The sequence below is a fragment of the Plecotus auritus genome (assembly GCF_963455305.1).
Source record: "Plecotus auritus genome assembly, chromosome: 5".
NCBI lineage: Eukaryota > Metazoa > Chordata > Mammalia > Chiroptera > Vespertilionidae > Plecotus > Plecotus auritus.
Window position 1 is genome coordinate 152467663 of NC_137776.1, and position 23275 is coordinate 152490937.

At 42.0% G+C, this 23275-nt stretch overlaps 1 protein-coding gene across 2 annotated transcripts in view; it reads left to right on the top strand.

Moving 5' to 3' along the window:
- NTRK2 (neurotrophic receptor tyrosine kinase 2) overlaps positions 1-19453 on the top strand; it is a 312241-nt gene extending 292788 nt beyond the window's left edge. For both annotated transcript variants that reach the window (XM_080669802.1, XM_080669803.1), the window contains 2 exons: positions 16273-16431; positions 17295-19453. In XM_080669802.1, coding sequence (XP_080525928.1) covers positions 16273-16431; positions 17295-17480 — 345 coding nt within the window. In that variant the 3' untranslated portion in view covers positions 17481-19453. The remainder of the gene's footprint in view (positions 1-16272; positions 16432-17294) is intronic.
- Positions 19454-23275: the final 3822 nt, after the last annotated feature.

The following is a 23275-nucleotide window of genomic DNA, read 5'->3' on the forward strand; positions in this document are numbered from 1 at the left end:
ACTGTCTCCACAGTTTTGTCTTTTCCAGGATGGCATATGTGTGGCTGAAATCATATAACCTTTTCAGACTGGCTTTTCTCACTTAGTAATATGCAGTTAAGTTTCTTCCATGTCTTGCTGTTGACCTTCAGCAACAAAACCAGTTGAATACAGTCTACAACTTCATTATTCCACTAATTTCAAAGCTTCCTCTTCCAGCATCACTGGCTGGACTTCTCCCTGCTCCTCTTATGCCTCTAGCTTCTATGAGGTTAGGGGCTGGAAGAGGGATTGCGGATACAAAGCAAATGTCTCTTTACTTTTCAGTTGTCACCCTCTCCTTTGTGGTCACTGTTTCTCAGTGAGCACCGCCTTGGATCAGGTGCCACCTGTGGGCAGCCAGCGTACAAACAAGAAGGCTCGGGTATAGACGCTTGCTACAGTGCCCATTTATCCTTTCTGAATGATGAGAGAGCAGGCTCTCCTGCTGGCTACTTTCTGCTCCACCCTCTTTCTTCATCCACTTCTTATTTCAGTACACACAGTCTGCTGCCTAAACAGAAGCCTAAATGCCAAATGAGGTTCCCATCTCCCCTTGGTAAGGCACCCCCATCTTTATGAGGACTTCTCTTGAAGCCCTTACCTGATTTCAGGTTGAGGGTGGGGGGACAGAGAGAAGGGGAAGAGAAAGAAATGACCTCTCTTTAGGAACATTCTGACAATGGCCCCAGACCAATGGCTCCGTTGCTCTCGCTCACTGCTCTCCCCACATCTCTCCCTATACCAACAGAGAGGACAGGTTACCTAGGGTGGTTATGGTAGGGCTTTTTCTATTATGGGAGCAGGGTATGATGCAGCTGTCAGATATTGTGTTGAACCCTGACTGACACAGAAGCTTTCTTTGGAAAATGGGGTTCCCAGAGCTCCCTTTCTTTCAGGTAAAGGCCTGAGTTTTTAAATCATGGAACACCTGGAAAAGCCCCACTGCGTATCTTAATATAGGACAGTGGTCGGCAAACTCATTAGTCAACAGAGCCAAATATCAACAGTACAACAATTGAAATTTTTTTGGGGAGCCAAATTTTTTAAACTTAAACTTCTTCTAACGCCACTTCTTCAAAATAGACTCACCCAGGCCGTGGTATTTTGTGGAAGAGCCACACTCAAGGGGCCAAAGAGCCACATGTGGCTTACGAGCTGCAGTTTGCCGACCACAGATATAGGACATCAGCGGTGTTCAGAGTAGTGTTCACAGCTGCCCTCATCTGAGCATTCAAGCAGCTAATGGCCTATTGGCCATTAATGTCACAAAGCTGATTATATCAAATATGAGATCCTCATGCGACAATTGACCCTCACCTTTTCTTGACCTACCCTTGGGGACGAGCGGTCAGGCATGATTCTCTTATTGATACCGCCGCTTCACTCAAAGAGGGTGTTCAGACCACCCTTTCGCCTGCTTCCCTCCTACTTTCCACTGCCCAGCTTCCAGTTTTCCTGACCAGGATGTGGGTGATATAAATGCAAAGCAAGCCTAGTCATAATTTCTGAAGACCCCAAGAGGACAACTATGAGAATGAGGCCAGTTCTGATTGGCTGAGTTTTCATTAGCAGAGATCGTTAAGAGCCTGACCCCTGAGGCTTGTGGTCCGTGTCTGGTGTGAGCCTCAGATGTGTGGCTACGCAGGGCTGCCCAGACGCTATTAGTTGCTGTGGTCTCTCTGCGGTGTTTCACTTTATAAAGATCGCTTTGGGTGCTCCTTCTGCTGAACCTAATTTCTCCCTCCAGGAGTAACCACCTTTCCCACTCTAAAACAGTGGTGCAACTTTAGTGATTTAATTCAGAGAGGCAATGGAGTGACCGTTAATACGTTTAGCAAATGGATAAGAAGCTCTCAGAAACTAAGCATTCTTCTGAACGTTTCACAAAATACAGCCTGTAACAAACTATGTGAACATATATTTTTTGTTATTTGACTGCTCCAGTAATAAGATTTTCCGGGTCTACATACTGTGATGGGGAAAGGTAAAAGCTGATCCCTGGGGCAAAGAGGAAGGTCATGCAGTGAGTCATTCCTGTGGGGCAGAGGCAGCGGGAACAGACCAAGACCTTGAGGCAATTTCTGGAGGCAAGGTTATGTCCTCAGCCTCAAATGATGTCCTTAGCCTCAGGCCAGACAAGGATAAGAGGAAAGCAGGTAGGCTGCCTGCTGAGTTGAGGTTAGAACTGAGAGAGCTCAGAAGACACTATTGCAATAGTCTGGGTGCAAGCATGTGACGGCTTGGACTTGGTGGTAACAGAGGAAATGGGCAAGTGGGTACATTCAAGGTATGTTTTGCTGGTATAGATGAAAGAACCTGCTGATGACTTGGTGAGGGGAGGGACATCAGGGAAAATAAGGAATTATTATTTTAGGTTTTTAGATTACTGGGAGGACAGGGCAGGGCTGGCAACCTCCTAGGTTTTTAGCTTTGAAAATAAATAGTGGTGGGGACAGTGGTGCTGTTTAAGGGGATGGGGGAGATGGAGGGAGGAATGGGCTCCAAATGGGGAAGGAATTGGAGGACACTTAACCCTTGGGTAAAAAGAGAACACACCTCCACTGGAAAAGGTGGGCTGTTTAAAAGTCCAATGTTCTGCCCGATGGGCATGGCTCTGTGGTTGAGTATCAACCTGTGAACCAGGAGGTCACACTTTGATTCCCGCTCGGGGCACATGCCCAGGGTTGCAGGCTCAATGGTTCCCTGTCATCATTGATGTTTCTATCACTTTCTCCTTCTCCCTTACTCTCAGAAATAAATAAAAATATATTTAAAAAAATAAAAGTCCAATGTTCTTAAGTTGGGAATCATCTCTGCTTTTTCCTACAGTTTCCAGTTAATTTGCAGTAGCTTATTTGTTCAGTATAAACCTTGTCCTTCTCTAGAGTGTTCTTGTCTTCATCTCTAAAGACAAATTCAAAGCTGAAGAGAATTGTTACCCCTGAGTGTGTGTTCACAGAGTAGATTGTAGTGTTTAAAGTCCTTTCTGTGTTTCATGAAAGCTATTACCGTAAATGGATTCAAGTAGATGTTAACCAGTAAATATAGTTCCTAAATGCCAATGGTCTGTACCTAAATAGGTGCTCTGGTATAAACAAAATGTAGTTGCTGAGGATAGAGACCTTGGAAAGGAAAATTTGCACACACACACACAAAAAAAAATGGTCATGGGGTTGACTAAGGATTTGAGAGGCAGGAAGGAAAGAATGCTGAGGGACCATTATTAAGGACTTCAGCACTATGGAACCTTTTCTCTTCTCCCCTGGGATACCACAAGGACAGTTTTCTTCCTCAAAGGAATCTCAAATTTTTTTAAGAGTCAGAGGGTGACTTGAGCAGTGATGTGATTGTACAGCTGGTGGAATATTGGGGGGAAAAACAATGTAATGTAGAGGGAGTCTCCTACTCAAGTACTGACAGAGAGATGCATGTAGAGACCATTAGCAGAAATCCTAAAGCTAAATACCAAGGGGGCTATCACTAGTCATCCTGAGAAACTCAGGAATATGTCTGTGCCACTGAAGGATCTAGAAGCAATAGGATCCCTCCACCGCTCCTTCCTCCTTCCATTGGAAGAAGGGGGTGGGAAACCCATACAGTCAGACCCACTTGTTCTCTAAATTTATCACTTTTTGCAAAAGAAAGCATCGATTATTGCTTCTGTGCAATTATGTCATTGTCAGATTCTCTGGGTTGGGACAGAAGGGATTTCCTCCTAAACAGCTCAGAGAAAGGGACTGGTGATTGCTTTAGCTGGCTAGCATAACTGGTCATGCCACCAGGTGGATTTGGGGAAGTGGTGCAAAATGAGAGGCAAAAATCAAAGAGAAAGAGGCAATATTAGTGGATTTGAAACATCTGTCTTTCATTGCCACCTCAGACCCTGATTCTGACTATGGTCTTGCATTTCTTTGTCTTAGTGTCCCTACTTAGTAAATGATAATGGTATTTATATCATAGACTACGTGTTTGCTGTAAAGCCCCATATTAAGTCACTTGCCTTGAAATACTATCTGATGTAGCATATTATTTAAAGTAGAAGCAAATATATAAAATATATACTAATGTGGACATATAGCTGTAGATACATACCCTCCAGTGCAGCTGCACCATTACATAAAACCCCACCAAACATGGCCTCGGGGAAAACTCCGCCTCCTTTCTACCATTAACCTCTTGCCACAGCCACTCCACCCATACTGTCCTCCTTACTGTTCCAGCACATCAGGTTGCACCTACCTTAGGGTTTTTGCTCCTGCTGACCTGAAAATCTTGGAATATACTGCTTCCTGGTTTTTGTGTCTTGTTCTTTCACTTTATTCAGATCTCTGCTTAGATATCACCTGCTCAGAAAAGCCTTTGCTGACCTTCCTTCTAAAGAGCACTGCCCTCTATCCTTTCCATTCACTTACTCTTTTTCTTCACAGTATTTATCACCACCTGACATTGTCATGTCCATTTATTTATGCGTGGTCTGTGTCACCCACTAAAATGAGAGCTTCCTAAGGACATGGGGCATAAAGCAATCACCAGCTACTTTCTCTTCATGAGGACACATCCCCAGTGCCTAGGACATTGCCTACCAGCCAGTAGGTAGCTCGGTAAATTTTGGTTGAATGAGTGTATGATACAAAATAAACACATGATTATCAACTCGGTGATTAAAAATATCAATCTGTATTCTATACAATGAGGGTTTGAGAATCCTAAATATATTCTAACTAGAGGCCCAGTGCATGAAAATTTATGCACTGGAAGGGGGGTCCCTCAGCCTGGCCTGCCCCCTCTCACAGTCCAGGAGCCGTCAGGGGTGGGAGGCGACTGGTGATCAGGGGAAGGCGACGCCCCATCACATCACTGCTGCTGCCACTGCCGGTAGCACAAGCCTCGGCCAGCCCTGGTTACCTGAGCCTCGGGCAGCCCTGGGCATCTAGGCAGCCAACATCCGAGGTTTGCCTACACCTTGAGCCTGCCCTGGGTGGCTGGGGGCTGAGGGGACTGGGGGACTCCGGAGGCAGGAGCATGGAGCAGCTGGACCCACCTGGGGGCAGGCCCGGCCGTGTCATGTGCCGGCTGCCCTAGCAGGGCTGAGGGGACTGGGCGCCGCCATCTTGTGGCTGTGGGCGCCGCCATCTTTGAGGCCGTGGCAGTCAATTAGCATATTCCCTCCTTATTGGCTATGGGTGCCTCCATCTTTTGTGAGGGTATGATGGTCAATTAGCATATTCCCTCTTTATTAGATAGGATAGCTTTTCTTAATAGTATATGCTATGGTGGAAATGGATAGTCATTTGAAGATGGGGGTTTGGCTTTTAGCTTAACTTCTCCAGACTTCAGTTACTCCCCAGCACTGTGGTCATGGTTTAAGGTTGTGGAGCTATGGTGGCAGGTGAGAGTTAGAGTGTAGCTCATGCAGGAGGCAGTGATGATGCTGAGGGCTCCTCCTCTGATTAATCTCCATCTGCCTCCTTTACTTCTTCAGCATCACAACTAAGTACAGGTGATGCCAAGGCAGCTTCAGGACAAGCCCCTCCACTTCCAAGCATCTGCCACCATGAGTCCCTCCCATAAGAACTCTGATGGGGCCACAACAGGGTCTCTGGAAGCAGGATGGCTTCCCAGAGTGAAGCTGCAGTGGCCAAAGGGACATACGTCAGGGAACCCAGGGACAGGGAACTGAGCCCTTCCATTCTCTCTGACTTCTCCCAGCACCTTCACACCCTCTCCTCAACCAAGGAGTCACGTTAGCCCATTCATTTTGGCTTCCATGGCTTTTCTTGGTAACTTATCCCATATGTTCATTACTTCATGTACAGCATGTGTGTTTCCATTCCTCATTTGCAGTTTAAATTAAAAATAGGTGTTGCTCTCTAAAGCAAATCAGCTACTGTCCATTTTTCCCTTTTCCCCTCTGGATATCCACTCTCAGCTCCAAGAGGCCTGTGCTGAGAGCCCCACAAAGGGCTGGCAGGAAGCCACCATTCTGGCTTTAGCCCCTTATTCTCCTTCCATATTTATTTCATACCAAATTGTCTATTCACAAGTCCTGAGGCATCCAGATGCACTCTCTTCATTTGACAAATGTCTACTAAGCATTCAAGCACTGGGTAGTGCTTCCTGTCATGAACCTTGTAGTCTGCAGGCAGAGGCGGTAGCAAGCACATAACCACACAGATAAGCCCGTCTTTACAATTGGTGGGCATGATGAGGGGAAAGTAAGCAGTGTTTCTTGGTGGTCTAACTTGATTTTGGTGCCAAAGAGTGTGGTATTTAAGTTAAGTCCCCAGGGACAAGGGGAAGTTAGGCAGGTTTTAAAAAAAAATTGAAAAACTGTAGGTGTGAAGGACCTAAAGTGAGAAAGTGCTAAGACATATTTAAGACCAAATGGATCACTGTAGGGAAAGGAGGAAAATATAAAAGGAGATAGGGAAGGAGGCACTCAGGTCAACCAGGGTGCTATCAGCCATTTCAATGGCTTTTTTATGGGCAGTGAGAAGTTGTTGAAGAGTTTATGGTAGAAACACAAGATTTGATACAATTAATATTTTAAGACTATTGCTCTGGGTATTAAGTAGAGAGTGGATTGGAAAATAGAGAGAAAGGAAATGGGTAGACCAGTTAAGAGGCTGTCATAGTAGCCTAGGGAGAGTAATGACAGGGAGATCAAAATGGAGGTGGAAGGAAGTGGGCAGATTTTAAATGTCTCCTGAAGGATGTCATTGAAACGACTTCTTAGAGTGTTCCACCAGCCTTTGACTGCAACTTCAGGACTTCCAGAAAGTGAGAAGAAACTTCAAGATTAAGCCACTATCTCAGTTGCATGTAGCTGATGGCAATCCCTTACTGAGGTACCCTCTTTGTCCCTGCAACTTTCCCATTATTGTTGCGCTGATGCGGACACAGGCATCATTGTCTATATCAAAGTGAACTGGAAGGAAAGAGGACCGTATTCATTTTTAATTTTCTCTGGTGTATTAAGTCCTCATCTCAGGCTAATGGTAGAATGTACATTCTGCCAGTGTCTTCAGTGTTAACTAAGAAGCTGCGGTTAATCGTGGGACAGATGTGTGGTATCCACCCAGAAACCTAACCTCTCCACTTACTGGACATAATGCGCCAGGGCAGCAGTAATCATGGCAATCCCAGCTGGCATAGAGAGTGCTCCCTCCCCCTGCTCTGTTGACAATTCATTGATTTCTTCTTTTTCTAAAAGCTAGCTGGAATAAAGCCTTTTTGAGTTATTTCCATAGAAACAATTTCACATTGGAATTTTTGTACTAAACCAGCATAATGCAATCACCTTAACATAGACAATGACATGAATATATATTGCTCCTGCTCTTCCGGTGGCCTTTGCTCAGCACCATGTCAGTCTCTGTGGCTTTTCTCCATGAAAGGTGCAATGCTCTGGTCTCAATTGCTAAAGTGTCAGATGGTCTCTTGGGTTAAAAACCATAATGCACAGGAGGTCATAAAAAGCTCAGTTATATTGAACATAAAAAATGGCTTTTTGATGAAATTTATCACTGGAATGTACAAATTTACATTGCTGAGTGATGTATAAGTACAATCATCACATGGCAGTCAGTGTGCTATATTAGATCTTTCCAAAGGCTTCATCCTCCCATTGATCATACAGGAAACTCCCCATCAAGGTTGATAAGAGTTAGTGGGCTGAGGTGGGGAAAGGACATCAGAGGAAGGGGCAGGGCATGTTGTTACTGTTGACGTTCACTCAGTTGTTAAAATGGAGACTCCTTGTTTTTAGATCCCAATGTGATTCTTAAACATCCGTGTGATTGCAGTTTCATGCTTTACTGAGAGAAGGCTTATTTGCTCCTGATTAGAGCAAATGTAAAATAAGGTGAAACTATAATCACTTCTAAATCTGGGACTCTTGGGCTCTTTAAATTGTATATAGTGCACAAGCAGGGACCAATAGGACCCATGAGAATGTCACTTGAGGCAATATGGAGTCCAAGAAGCCCTTCTGCCTTCTCTACATGTAACTTAAGAGTCCCAGGGTCTATTCACTCTCCCTTAGCTACCTGCAGGGAAATTGGGGTAGAGTGGGGGGAGGGGGAAGGTGAAGGCAGAGATGGCTATAAGTTTTGCACTGAAAATGAATTGAATCTGAGGGATGCTGTGGAACAAAAGCAGGTTTAAGCTATTTGCTAAGCTCTAGAATTTGTTGGTAATAGGAAAATCATCTAGAGTCACCCAGGAAGGGAAGACAGAAGTAGGGGTGAGCCTTTACTCTGGGGACATGAAAATATTAACAAAAGACCACAGAATAACATTCTGGACCAGAATTGTACAACACTTAGTATTTGGAGTTATTCTTGCACCTCCAAGTGCTTTGGGATAAAAAAAAAAGGAAGCATTAGACTGAGTGTTTGTGTAAGCCATTGCCACCACCCCCCCTCCCGGCCCCAAATTTATATCTTGAAACTCTAACTCTCAGTGTCTCTGTACTTGGAGATGGGACCTCTAAGGAAGTAATTGAAGGTAAATAAGGTCAGGGTAGGGCCCAGAAGAGATGCCTGAAGCTTGCTCTCTCTGCGTGTACACACAAGCTACACAGGGCCATCACCAGAAAAACACACACACACACACACACACACACAAACTGCTGGAACCTTGGTCTTAGACTTTAATCCAATGTGAAGAAATAAATGTCTGTTGTTTTAGCCACCAAGTCTATGGCATTTCATTATGTCAGCCTGTTGCAGAAGACCAAAGAAAAACCAAGTGATGCTTTAAAGAAAAGGAGGGACACTGTTTAATACACCGGCAGACTCAGGGAATACTTTCCAAATCTGAGTGAAGAAACATGCATGGGTTTTCTCTTTATATCTCCCTGTGGTCTTTGTCCCACAAATATGGATTATGCTTCCAGTCCTTTTCGCGGGCCTTGCAAGAAGGCCCCCAGGTGTTGGGGGTCTCCAGGCCATATCTGATGGTCTGGCCTGGCACCAGCATTAATAACCCTCCCTCCGGGGCAGTGCACTGTTCACAGTTTTATGGCCTCTGTAACAGGTTCTGCAAGACCAGTATCTGGGAAGGAGTTAGTGACTTAATTATAGGCTATCAAGAATGTACACTGAGCTTGCTGGCATGGATTCCAATTCCTAGTCCCCCAAATATCAGGGTCACATTGGAATTAGCCCTTTTTAGCCTTCTCAAGCCCAAGCAGACTCATGCAGAGAGCCTTTCCTATCCCTGAATCTGACACCATGTCAGACTTGATGCAACATGGAAAGAGTGCCATCCATTTGGAGAGCTGGGCCCTGGTGTAGACTCTAGCACTTCTTAGCTGTGTGGTCTTGGGTAGGTCACTTTGCCTCTGGACCTGGAGATTCCTGACCTCTTAAATTGGGATAAAGAATATGGGGTGACTTACCCTGTAAGATTATCGCAGACTCAAATACTTAGCATAACAACAATAGCTAATATAATTTGCACATTTATTATACACTAAGCATTAGTTTAAGAGCTTTATTTATTCATTTTTAAGTCAGGTTTATTGAGGTATAATATACATAGTAAAACTCACCTTTTTTTAGTGTATTGTTCTAAGTTTGGCAAACAGTCATTTAATTGCCATTACAATGAACAATGAGGGCTTAGAACATTGCCATCATCTCACAAAATTCCCTCATGCTCCAGTAGGGCAAGTCCCTTTGCTGTACCACCAAAATTCCCATCCCATATCAATCATGGGTTTTCTATACCCATAGTTTTGCCTTATCAAGAATGTCCTATAAATTGCATCACATAATAGCACCACAGAGATTTTCTAATATCAACTCATTTAATCTTTACAACCATGTTTTGAGGCAGATATAATTATTAGAGGATGAATATATGTGGACATGCTATAAAAGGCAAAAGAAGTGTTATACAAACATGAGGTATTATTATTGTTGTTATTTTTATTATTTATATTATTATTATTTCATAGTAGAATAAAAATAAGATTCTCAGTACAAAATTTGTATTTAATTTGCCTCATCTGTTCAACTATAGTCCAAGTGTCAGGAGATAGCGATGATAGCTCTGTGACCTTTCCCTTCCAAACATAATTATTTGCCCTGCTAAGGTAGGATAGAGATTTAATTGTGAAGAAGAAAAACTATTTGCAGAAATATTGTTAATTATAAGGTCCAGCATGCCCTCTCTTTGACTAATCCCATAACACTTGGCTTGAATTTACTAAGTCAAAACCCTTCTGTTATGACCATATGATTGATAATGACCAGATTCTATGGTAAAAGATAATTAAAGCTTTTCTAGGCTACAAATAACAGCCATTTCAGGTGTAGTGATAATCGTTTCCCACTGTACGAGAGAGGGTGGCCAGGATCTCACCAGTGCTCCTCCTGACTCAACTTGTTCTGTGTACATTCAGGACTTCTAGGCAAGGCCAGAAGGGCTGACTTTCTTCTCATGAAGTATCCTTTGGTTCAGTAGCCACACACCACAAAAGCACCTCATCACTCTTTATAACTGGAGAATTCTTATCTTCCTGGATGTGGTCAGAAAGCGCCCACAGTCTGACCACAGTGGTTCCAGTTTCTCCAGGGAGAATGTTTTGCATAAATTCTTTTTCTCTTCTCTTTAACTTCATACTACAGATGCAACCCAATAAATAAATAAATAAGGTCCAGCTATTTCTTAAAGTTTACAGCTTTCATGAATTGTTAAGGAATAGATGAAGAGAAACTGCTGAAATAGAGCAACTGAGTGAAGGGTGCATGACGAGGTCTAGGAGTCTCTTCAATATTTAATGCTGCCAAAAGCCTCTGACAGCTAATCATCCCTTAATGGTGTTTGGCCTTTGGCCTGCATGTTTCTAAGGGAGTAAAATGTTTGGCTTCCCAACAAGTTATCACTTAGTCATTGAGTAAATACCACAAGCCGAAAGTGGCCTCCCAGGCATCGTTGGTTTTGCTAGTTGAGTTTAGAAGGTCCCAGATTAGCATTACTCATTTTATATCACCAGTGGTTTCAAAGCCAGCTAGGCATTTACTTTGGGTCTATAGAAAGGCTCATGCCTGCCATAGAAGGGAGATGAGGCATCAACATGAAGGAATAATGAGTTATGGTGGGGATACTCATGATCATTTGGAGAGAGAAGAAAGGAATCAGGCAAGACTACTAGTAAATGCAACATTGATATTTGAAATAGGACTGGACAAGTGGACTTGAGAGGAGATTCAAAGAAACAGAAGTAGGAATGGACTTGGAGGAGGCAACACTGAGAAGAAATGATGTAGTAGAAAAAGAGAAGATGATGAGGGATGGTAGATGCAATTTTTGTGAAGCCCAACAGAAAGAGGAGAGCTAAGCTTGTCACCTCCTCTGTCATCTCCCAGTGCACCTGGAAAATGAATTGGCCTTCTTTGTTAACTTGTACCAGGAAAAAAAGATGCTTTGTATATTTGCAAAAAAAAAAAAAATGAGAAAGAGCCTGGCTGGCATGGCTCAATGGATTGAGCATCGTCCCGTGTACCAAGAGGGTTGCAGGCTCACTCCCCAGTAGGGGACATGCAAGAGGCAGCCAATCGATGTGTCTCTCTCATCGATGTTTCTATCTCTCTCTCCCTCTCCCTTCCTCTCTGAAATCAATAAAAATTATATTTTTAAAAATGAGAAAGAGCCTAGGTTCTCAGCATGAATAGTGGTGGGATTGAGAGCTGTCTTCAGTACTGCTGGTCATCAATTCATATCTATACTTCCTTAGCAAGTTCTTTGATTTCACTAAATCCTAGTTTTCCAATGTAGAAAAAATAAATCATAATGTTTGTTAAGTGACAGGGAGATTTTCACAACTTATAACCTAATGACCAAAAAGTATGCACCCAAAGAGTATTTCTTGGGTAAGAAATAAATAGTGCAGTTGAAGTCATTAGATGTGTCTAATTTGATTTAAAAATAACAAAATCATTGATTCCTAACACAGGACAGTTTTACCATGGGCTTTTTAATATTCTCTCCAGAAATTATTGTGTTAAGTTCCTTTCAATCTAGTAGATTTAAAAGATGCCAAAGCCCAGGTATTTTAACTAGAACACAGTTGTTATTTTTGTGTTTGACCAATACATATCACCATCAAAATTGTGAGGTGTTGTAGAAATCACATGAAAAGCTAAATGAACAGTTCTTTTCTTGATATGTTTAAAAACAGAACTCATTTTCTGTAATTTAATTTATTTTAGTCACGATAGGATTTCTTTTTGGCCATGGGCCTCAGACATTGTTCTGGTTAGCTTTGCTGGTTTCACCATGTTGCAATGATTAGCAGCCATGATGGTCATTCAGCCCTTTTCTTTTCCTTGAGTTTACAGAAAGGCTCCAGCCTTTCTTCTTAAGCCTTTGTCCTTGGTCCCCAGCCTCCTAAGATATGACCTGTTAGTCATCATCTATAGAACAATACTCCCTTCATGTTGTGCATTATGAAATCCTTTTAGACTTCATTCCCATATTGAATAGTTCAGGTCTGCACCATAGACCACCACCTCCACCCCCCATTCCCATCCCCATCTACTCTACAGATGGCAAACCAATGAGTGGGATTCTCATACACGTTAGCTTTTATACTCCATGTGAACCCTCATATTTTTTGTTGCATTTTATTAAGAAGTTGCAAATTTCATCGAATGATTTTTATTTGTAGCGTCAAATAGGTGAACCAGTTTCCATCCATTTAATCTAAGACTTGGTTCTATCAAGAGTTTAGGGAAGTTATTGGAGGATGGATAGGAAAGTAGCAAATGCTGATCTCTTTGAAAGCACACTTTGAGATTTCCTTCCAAAATACTAGTACTCACAAGAAACCCACCTGAAGACATGATATGCATACCAGCCAAACCCCTCATGTCCTGTCAGACATAACTGATTAGCATCCACCTTTCTTGAGGCACGTGATCTGTTACCAAAAATAGGGAGTGCCTGGCCTACAGTGTTACCAGAGCTGTACTAAGGGGCGTTGGGCTTCCTGGTACTTAGAAAAGGCACAGTGCTGTCCCAGGGACAGAGAGTTCCTTGAAATGCTGAAACTTGAGCTTACCTTTAAGATCTTCAGGAAATAGTTAGAAAGGAAAGAAGATCAAAATTTCCAACAGACTTGAGTCATGTCAGCTTATGGGCTAAACTAGAGCACAACTAAGCTTTCTGGCTAAACACACAGGGTAGGTGTTGGAGACTGCAGAAGCTGGAAACACAGAGTGACCCATCAGAATGAGAGGCATCAGGGGGGAGGCATTATGTGTTTGGCTCTAGGTAAGCTACTTAACTCTTTGAACTTTGGGGACATGGTTTGTAATATGAAGGCAAGCCAATGTCCACCCCCAAAGGGTAACTATTGAGTTCAAATAAGATAACTGAGTAAAATTCTTTGCAAAGGTGAGGTCATAAGTGTTGATGGATGATTATGGTGGTGAAGTGGTGGTGGGTAATTATAGACCTAGAACCCCAGTCTCTGGGGATGAGGAAAATAAAAATTAAAAGTCCATGTCAACTCCCAGCTAAGCGGGTTTCCCATTTAATCAGTTCTATCTGGTGAGTTTAGGGAAAGGCACGTGGCCTGACCCACATGGATCCCTGGAAAGTTTCTTCAGGCACCGAGTTATATCCAGTAGTCAAAGCAACAGTTCTGACTCCCAATGTCATACTTGAGATTGTATTCCATGTCACAAATATTTAAGCAAGGGTGTGAGAGCAAGTTGCCAAGTAGCACAATACAAAACAAATGTCTCGTTGTTTGTTGCCACACAGTATGTGATTTTGTGAGATTCCAAAAACCATCCTGTGACGGTAATTTGTAACCACAGTGATTCCGTGTGTGTGTGTGTGTGTGTGTGTGTGACATGCTCCAAAATCCTGAGAAAAGGCTGCAAAAGAAATGTTCAGAAATGTTCTAAATGGGTTTAGAAAACTTGTGAACCCTATCTGAACTTTTATTAGATTCTCCCACACTCACTCGTTTGACATCAGTACAAGGAAAGCATTATTTATAACAGCATGTGTGAAATCCCAGAAGGGATTCTTGAAAGAATTAAAGTGAAAAATCTGTCCAAGCATAAAATAAATGATCAGATGGGAAAACATGTAAATCAAAATTTAAAACCTTGTTTTTTCTCCTTTAAAGGAAACAAGAGCTTTTTATGTGGCCATTAACAATACAGGACCAAAAACCTGATAGAGTAGGTGCTGGAGTCCCAAGAGCCCCAAAGCACTTGTCATTGGGTGAGGAGTATGGAAGGATGTATGTGTTGACTCTCCTTAATGTCTCCAGAATGGCTGCTTCCCATTTTAAGGAAATCAGACAGTAAAATGACAGAGAAGGAAGAAATACCCTGAACGTATTTAGTGCACTGAAATTTATATTGTCTGCTTAGGTATTAACTGCACGATAACCCTAGAAGTTATTCATTGTTACCCACATTTTATATTTGGACAAATCAGGGCACAGAGAGGTTTGGCAGCTAGTCAAGGTTACCTAACTAGGAAATGGCACACTGGAGTGTGCCCTGGACCCCAGCGTTTCTAATGTCATGAATTCAGTGTTGTCCACTGCATTGCAGCTGGGGATCCACAAGGAATATGGAAAGTCTGGTATCTTGCTAGATTAATGGACCCCAGAGTGTGTTTTTCAGCTTTCTGGTTCTAGGAGTTGTACATAAATGGTTCTTTATCTCTCTGCTTCTTCCCTGTGAACACACCTTCAAACTAGTTAACCACCAGCATCCTTTCTGACTAGTCAGTGCCTGTGTCATACGGGTTGTGTTTTGAGTATCAACCCTGATGGTGAGTAGTGGATGTCCAGGCAGTTTCATGAGGGAAATCTGTGCTTATTGAACAGTGACTACCTATCACTGCAGGGATGAGAAGCAAGTGAGAAAATCAAAAGTTGAAGGTGGGCAACCAGCCTTTACTTAGTGTAGGAGTTTCTGGTGTAGTCAAAGCTGAACAGTAAGGATATGGGAACACCCTAACCCAGAATCAGCAAGTTATATTCCTACTTGTTGAATTTGGAGTCATTGTACAGAAAACAACACCCTCCTCCTTTCACATTTGTGCTTTCTTTGATGCCAAGAGCATTATTTGAAATCACCAAGCATATTAGACATCTCTGACCCTCTCATCTCCTTGGGCTCTGGAGTTGAGCAGCATTTTTCAGGCACTATTATTCCATTTCCTTCCTTTAATGAGTCAGAAATGAATATTGAGAATGATAATTGGGCAGAAACTCTATGTGGCATTAGTCTCAGAACCCAGGAGCTGAGAGTTATCAGTGAGGTCTGATTCAGTTGTCTATGAGCTCGCTTGCTGCCCCAGTGCCAGGCATGGCATTTGGGCTGGTTGTGCTGGAGTTTACTAGTATGAAAAGTAGGACCTACCACCCACAGGGCTACTGTCTAGAAATCTGATCATGGTTTTAAAATGAGACAGCCCTAATGGGCTACAAATCTGAAAATGGAATACTTCACTTTTCTCCAGGAAATAGGAAATCATGAATGAGTCTCCTTTGTCAGACAATGTTCTCTTTGCCTGTTGCTAATGCTTTTGCCATCTAATGCCTCACCCTCCATGTTTTTACTAAAATGAGCTTTTCAAAACCATAGTTACTTATTTATTTTTGTAAATAAGCTCAGTTGCAGTGCCTTGTCATAAAGAAAAGTACTGAGCTTAGAGTCCAAATACCTGACTTCTTTGTGTCTATAGCAACCTGAATCTCAGTTGCCTCATCTGTAAAAAGGGAATAATTTCTGCCTTGTTCATTGCTGGGTTGTGGGGAACTTGTTTAAGGAAGCATTGTGCACTTATCCTAACATCTGAAATTGGAAGGAAGCTTTGGCTTTGCTAAGGAAGTAGAGTTACTTGGTGGGTCATTTTTGAATGAAGAACCCCATACTTGTTATCCTCATCTAAGTTATCTTGTTGATTAGAAGGTTGAGTCATCCTCAAACCAGAAAATACATGTGTGTGTGTTTATTCAAATGAACATCCATCCAACTGTTATCTCTGCCCCTATCTAGTTTTGAGAGAGAATTGCAAATAATATGAAAAAATTTTGTTGACCATTCTTTGCCCTCTGACTCAGGTGATTGAGATTATAAAGAAATCTTATTTTCCTTATGTGTTTATAATAAATTAAAATCAATAAATTCAAGCGCCTTTTCCTCTAATAGTGGGAATGTTGTGTGGAGATGACTCATGCCTCCTTGTTCATCCCTTTCCCCCCAGGTTGGTGGCCACACGATGCTGCCCATTCGCTGGATGCCTCCAGAGAGCATCATGTACAGGAAGTTCACCACAGAAAGTGATGTCTGGAGCCTGGGGGTCGTGTTGTGGGAGATCTTCACGTATGGCAAACAGCCCTGGTACCAGCTGTCCAACAATGAGGTGCGTAGTGGGCTGAGTGAGACCCTCCCACAGGGCTGACACTGAGAGGCGCCCCTTGGCCAGAAGTTAGGACACAGGACAAGGTCTTATGTGGCCTTGTTGGGTGCAGCACCTCCCAAATGGCCTGCTGTGTACCTAAAGGTCACGGCCAAAGTATAGTCACTCTGGAAACGTAAGAAAATCACAGTGTTTACTGACATAACTCGGCATCCTCTGGGACTGAAGAATCGCTATGTGCTGCTCACCTAGCAAATTAATATCAGATGTGACATTCCAGCACCCTGAGAGTCCAGCTAGCTTTTGTGTATTATTCCAGGAATATTTCAAGGTTCTTTTCTTTTTGCACATTTCACTAGACCATGCACTTCTAATGAAAACTCAAGCATTTTGTTTCCCTATTCTAATCCTTTTGCAAATATGCCTATATTTGAGGCATAGCTTTTTGGTTAGGCACCTAACATCTTCTTCAGGCTCAAGTCTGTCTTTTACCCAAATTCATTATCCAAAGTGACCACTCATTTATATAGCCTAGGGGTCCCTCATCAGTCAGCACTCTGACATGAAAGTGGCCTAGGTTCTATATCAGGCCCGTAAAACTGGAATTCTAGGATGAGGTTTGGGATCATTCCATATAGATAAGTAATTTCTCCACCAGTTTGGTGAAATCAGTGTGCTTAAAAAATGGGTGTGACCCAATTAAACACAATATACCAATCTATAATAATTGCTCTCTTCTTTCTGAAAAGAAGTAACATTGAATGGATTTCTTTAAAGCAGCCCTGTCTTTGCACTGACATTTATTTCACCTGTATTGTTTCTCCTGTATTGCTTCTCTTCTGATCCTATCTTTGCTCTCTGCCCAGGTGATAGAATGCATCACTCAGGGCCGAGTCTTGCAGCGACCTCGAACATGCCCGCAGGAGGTCTACGAGTTGATGCTGGGGTGCTGGCAGCGAGAACCCCACATGAGGAAGAACATCAAGGGCATCCACACCCTCCTTCAGAACTTGGCCAAGGCATCTCCAGTCTATCTGGATATTCTAGGCTAGGGCTCTTTCCCCCAGACCGATCCTTCCCAAAGCACCTCCTCAGATGGGCTGAGAGGATGAACGTCTTTTCACTGCTGCTGGATGCCATCAATCTGCTGTTCTCTACTCTGACAGTATTAACAACAAAGACACTAAGAAGCTTTCAGAGGGAAGCAATGTGTACTTCTCCATCGGTAGACACAGTATGGACTTCTTTTTGGCATTATCTCTTTCTCTCTTTCCATTTCCCTTGTTTTGTTCCCTAGTTTTTGTTTTGTTTTGAGTTTTTTGTCTTCCCTGCTTCACAGTACTACCTTTCTTTTCTAATCGATCTGGCTTCTGCATTACTCTTAACTCTGCATAGACAAAGGCCTTAACAAACCTAATTTGTTATATCAGCAGACACTCCAGTTTGCCCACCACAACTAACAATGCCTTGTTGTATTCCTGCCTTTGATGTGGATGAAAAAAAGGGAAAACAAATTTTGACTTAAACTTTGTCACTTCCGCTGTACAGACATCGAGAGTTTCTATGGATTCACTTCTATTTATTTATTATTACATTTCTTATTGTTTTTGGATGGCTTAAGCCCATGTGTGAAAAAGGAAAACTTTTGTTCAATCTGGAAAGCCCTTTAAGTATGGGAGACTGAAACCAGAGAGAGAGAAGATTTATTATAAACCGCAAAATGGGAGGAACAAAGACAACCACTGGGATCAGTTCCTACTTAGGAAAAACCCAGCAGCTGTTAGCTGGGAGGAATGTATTCGGCACCTTCCTTTGAGGACCTCTCTGAGGAGTAAAAAGACTGTTGAACTCTGAACATGGATTACCCATTTCCCATCATCAGAAACTCTAGAGTGTAGTAGAGAGAAAAGATGGCTCCGTGAGACAGGAGATGGCGCCTCACATGCTCAGACATCCTTGTTTGTAGGTCACAGTAAGAGCACGGGCTTGTTTCTCCAAATGTTATCCAATGACCCTTTGTCAAGTTCTGTTGAAAACAGGTGGATCCTTGTCCAGAGATCATTTCAGGGTGGGGTAGAAAAGCCAAGGACTTGGAAAAGATAAGACAAGCTTTACATTCGGAGGCAAGCTTCTCTTATATCAAACTTTTCAGACAGCACTTCCCTCCAACCCCTACTCGCCACCCACCTGTCCTTTTAACTGTGCAAGCAAAATTGTGCATGGTCTTCGTCGATTAATACCTTGTATGCAGAAACTACTGCTCCAGACGCCGTGCCCCTGCCATGTAGAGCAGATTTATAAAAGGTGTAACTTACACAATGTGGGGAAGCTAATGGAGCTCATTCGCTGGGTACCACCCTCTGGGCCGTAGGGTGGTGATGGGTTTCAACAAATATGGACCCTGAAACCCGGATGTCCTCATGCACGTCGAACCCACTGTGAGACTGTGGGACTGTGGGAAGGGCTAAGTCAGTCCCCGAGAGAAAGGAAACCTCATCTCCGGGGACATTGTACGCATTGGTGTTCAGTGTATGCAGGCCAGGCCTCGCTGGGGCTCCGGTTGGGAGAGTGGTTTCATTCCAAGTGTACTCCACTGTCAGTACGCTGTTTTGTTTCCTTCACTCCATTTAAAGAAGTAAAATAAAAAATTAGGCACAGCATGCCAACAGGAGGTTATGCCCAGACCAAGCTTTGGAGGTGTACTTCTGGGCACCATTACAGATTTTGTGAAATGAGGTTGTAAATTTAAATAGAAATTTACAGTTATTTGGGTGATCAGTTACACCAAGGAAGAACAATATTTCTGTTCCTCAAGAAAACTTGATACCCTCTGTGAGGGTAATTTTGCTAACTTGACATCTTTATAACACGAGCCAGATTGAAAGGGAGTGATTTTAATTCATCTTAAGTCATTTTATTTCATATTTGTTTCTGAAGGTGCAATTGCTCTGTTTAGTTTTGCTTGTACCCTTAATTACTGGAATACCCTTATTTTTCATTATAGGGTTTGAAAAAGCCAGTTCTCAAAAAAAAAAGTCAATTCACAGAGAACAAAAGGAAATCCATTAGCATCTGCAGTCAAGTGAAGGGGGTCGGACAAGACAAACCTTACAGTCTCTTCGAGCTCTGCGCTGGCCTATAGATCGTGGAGTTGAGTTATTTTTCTCTTTGTCAGTAAAAAAAAACCCACCAGAATACACATAATAATATAATGAAAGCCATATCTCCATGATATATACCTGCACGTATATATCCTATTAAGGACCCATGGTACTGTTAAAACACTGTGGCACTCCGTGAAGCAGTATAAAGGGGCAGATTTGTACAAAACTTTTCTAGATTCCATCAGTGGTGACCTGAAAACCTTCATAGGTTTGCCATTCTGCGGGACTGGCCAGCTGCTCTGGGAGGAGAAGCTGCAACTTATTTGTCTTATTTTAATGGAGAGCAAAGAGGCAATACTCTAAAGGATCAAATTCAAGGAAGGCTGTGCAGTTTTAGAGCAAGGATTTGTTTAAGACACATGAGAAGATGAGAGCAACCCATTCCATTCCAGTGTTGTTTTCCTCTGAAGAATAAAAGCAAAAAAAGCAAAAACAAATATACACCTCTCCTTACCTTTTGACAAGTCCCTCAAGGTCTTGAAATGAAAGGTTCTATGCAAGTGCAAAGCTCTGTAGTTATTTATATGCTTATTGTTTTCCCTCTGTTGTCTCAAGAGTATGTACTGATTTCAGCGACGTCTTGCATTGAAAGAATACCAGATTGCTTTAAAAGTAGCTGAATGAACCATAGAATATCTTCAGGTGTTCCACACTGGTCCTCCACAATCCCCTCTTCTCATTTTTAGAAAAGGAGCAATCTCACTCTAAAATGTGGCCTGCCATCAAATTCATTAAAAGCCACAACAAGAGTAGTGACAGATCTAATTCTCTAGCCCAAACTCTGACAGTCATTCCCATTAATAAATTGTTTCCTAGTTTTCTAAACAGTTTTCACATATGTTAGCAAACGAGTCCTTCCACCTTTTTTATAGGTGAGGAAATTAAGACTCGGGGAGGTTAAATGGCATGCTAGAAATCTGCAGGCTAGCTTCTGACACCACTGGGACTGAGTCTAACTGTTCTGACTATGAAGTTCATGATTCAGTCCACCAGAGACTCCAATCCAGGAAAGAAAGAACGCTAACAAATTCATGAAGCAGGATATGAAGTTAGAAGAACAAAATGAAGCACATGAGATGACAAGCAGCTGAGATAACGTGGTATATAATCATGCTCATAGCTTCAGCGAAATCCTTGTACACTGAACCAATGTCATAATCAGGCTTATTTAGAAAATATTTGAACTATGCTATAAAGGATTATATCAGAATTCATATAATGCATATGTGTTTACATCAGCGCTACCTGTGGTATGTTTATGTATTTATGTGTGTGTTATAAATACTTGATTTATACATAGACAAGCACGCAAACATAGTGTGTTTGTGTGCTTATGTATAAATGTATAGGCACACAGTAATAGAGATAATTATAAGTAGGGTGCAGTATGAATAATTTGCTTAAAATCTGCTAAATAACCAAAACTCTTTAACGTCGTGTTGTTGTTAGTGCTTCCATTCTCCATGTGGATAGGACTACACCACACTTCTCAACTCTGCAGTACTTCACGGGTGGAAAGCCTGGTTAAGACAATGTGCTTCCCAAAACAACTGACTCAAAGCCATCCCACGACACTGAGTCCTTTCTCTGGCTCCTTGCAAAGGAAAATGCGAACTGAGCTAGATCTCCTTTTGTAAAGGTCCAAGAAAGGAAAATGGATTTTTTTTTCCATCTTGTTTGCTCCTTTGTGTTAGCTCATCTTGTCCCATTATGACCCCTTTATTTCTTGTGTTCAGAGTTCAAACATTCCAGAAGAGAGTGGGAATGTTGGGAGCCCAGTGCTTCAAAGGCCAATGGGGAGAAGTCCAAGACCCTACAGTGAGGTGAGCAACTCTGAGAAATTCCCACATCCAGGTGGGAGTGCAAGCAGCAACAAGGCACAAGTCTGTCCTTGGCAAAGAACCACGATCAGAGGAGCCCCTGGTCAGGCGTAGACTTTCTTTTACCCTTTCCTTTCACAAAATGGACCTTCTATAATGCCAACAGCATTAAATTATGTGTCTAATTAGATAAATGACTGCATACACATACCCTTGGTTCTCTCTCTCTCTCTCTCTCTCTCTCTCTCTCTCTCTCTCTCTCTCTCTCTCTCTTTTCCTTTCAATGGAGGACTTTTATCTCCAATGTTTGAGCTTGGGTTTGGCCCTCCATCACTGTTTCAGAAAATTTCACAAGAAGGATGGCTGGTGATTTAACTCCTCAGATGGCTAAATGAGCAGTTAAAGCAGTTTCTTTACGATGCGTCATTGTGGAATGCAGAGACTCCCAGGTTGTGATAGTAAATGTTATTCTAAGAATTAGAGGTGGGCGGTATTTGTAGTTAAATATGACAGTACATGAAGGGTATTTTCTCGTTGTCAAGGCTGGAATGAATCACTGCTTCTCGAGTCAAAGGTTATTCAATATCTTTAGGTTCTGATGTTTCCCCTTTCTCTTCTTTTCTTATTTATTTATTTATTTATTTATTTATTTATTTATTTTGCTCCATTTATCACAAACACAAAGCAAAGCAAAAAATATATATATATGTATATGTGTTGCAGGCAAAACACTGTGAATTTCACATCAGCAACCAAGCAACTATTTTGCCATCTTACCATACGTCTCAGGAGACGAAATGGGAAAACATGGGATGTCATTTTTTTAGTCTATGCATTCTAGACCAGGTCTGTGTTTGTTTTATTCCTTTGGTCTGGGCATTCATAAAAATGATCCCGAGTGAAGGTTGGCTGAATGTTGAACATACTGGAGCAAGCATAATAAAAGCTGCTAATAGTCGCATTTGAACTGGAAAATGAAAATTGGAGAACATAAAATGAAATGTAACAGCCTACATCTTGCAGCTTGTATATCTTACTATTGCTTTAAAAATGTATAAAACTGCTGGAAATGTTTTAAACGCAAGGTCTTTGAATTAAATGTGGACTTTAAATATGTAATCTCTTGACAAATGACCAAATTATGGTAAAATATTGCTCCCTGCCTTCATTGATCATTACCTGTCAGTTACAAATCTGCCTAGAGATGTGGACACTCTCTGCATTTGCTTCTGTACATGGAGAGATGTTTGTATATATCCGGGCCATACACATGCACACACACACACACACACACACACACACACACACACTTCAATATCTCTCTGAAGATATATTGCCCCTTAAATTGTGACCTGGTATTTGGAACTCTTTATTTGCTTTAATTTCTTTTTAATGTGACGTCTCTGTGCTGATAATTACTGGTTCCTGTTTTGCAATCTGTTTTGAGGTCCATTGCTTTACTAAGACCCACTGCATCTTGGCTGATTTCAAAGTGACACCAGAATATCAATGTTTAAAAATAAAAAGTTTTGTTTGTAAATCATGTGACCAGCTTCTCTCAACCTGACATGGAAAGTCTCTTGTACTACAGTGTATTTAATAAAAATGATGTCTTAACAATAAATAACATCCTCCAAAAGAGAGACTAAAAATGACATGATTACTTTAAAAATGTATAGAATTTTCATAAGGCATGGTGTGCCCTTTTTCCTGTCTGTCTATCTGTCTGCCCATATTTTAGATATGATTACTATAGATGCCTGCAGTGTTCATTAGTGGAAGGTAAAGAGAGTAAGTAGTCTTCAGCACCAATTTCCTGACTAAGCCCTCCCTAACCTGGCACTTTCAACTTATATCTTGGAT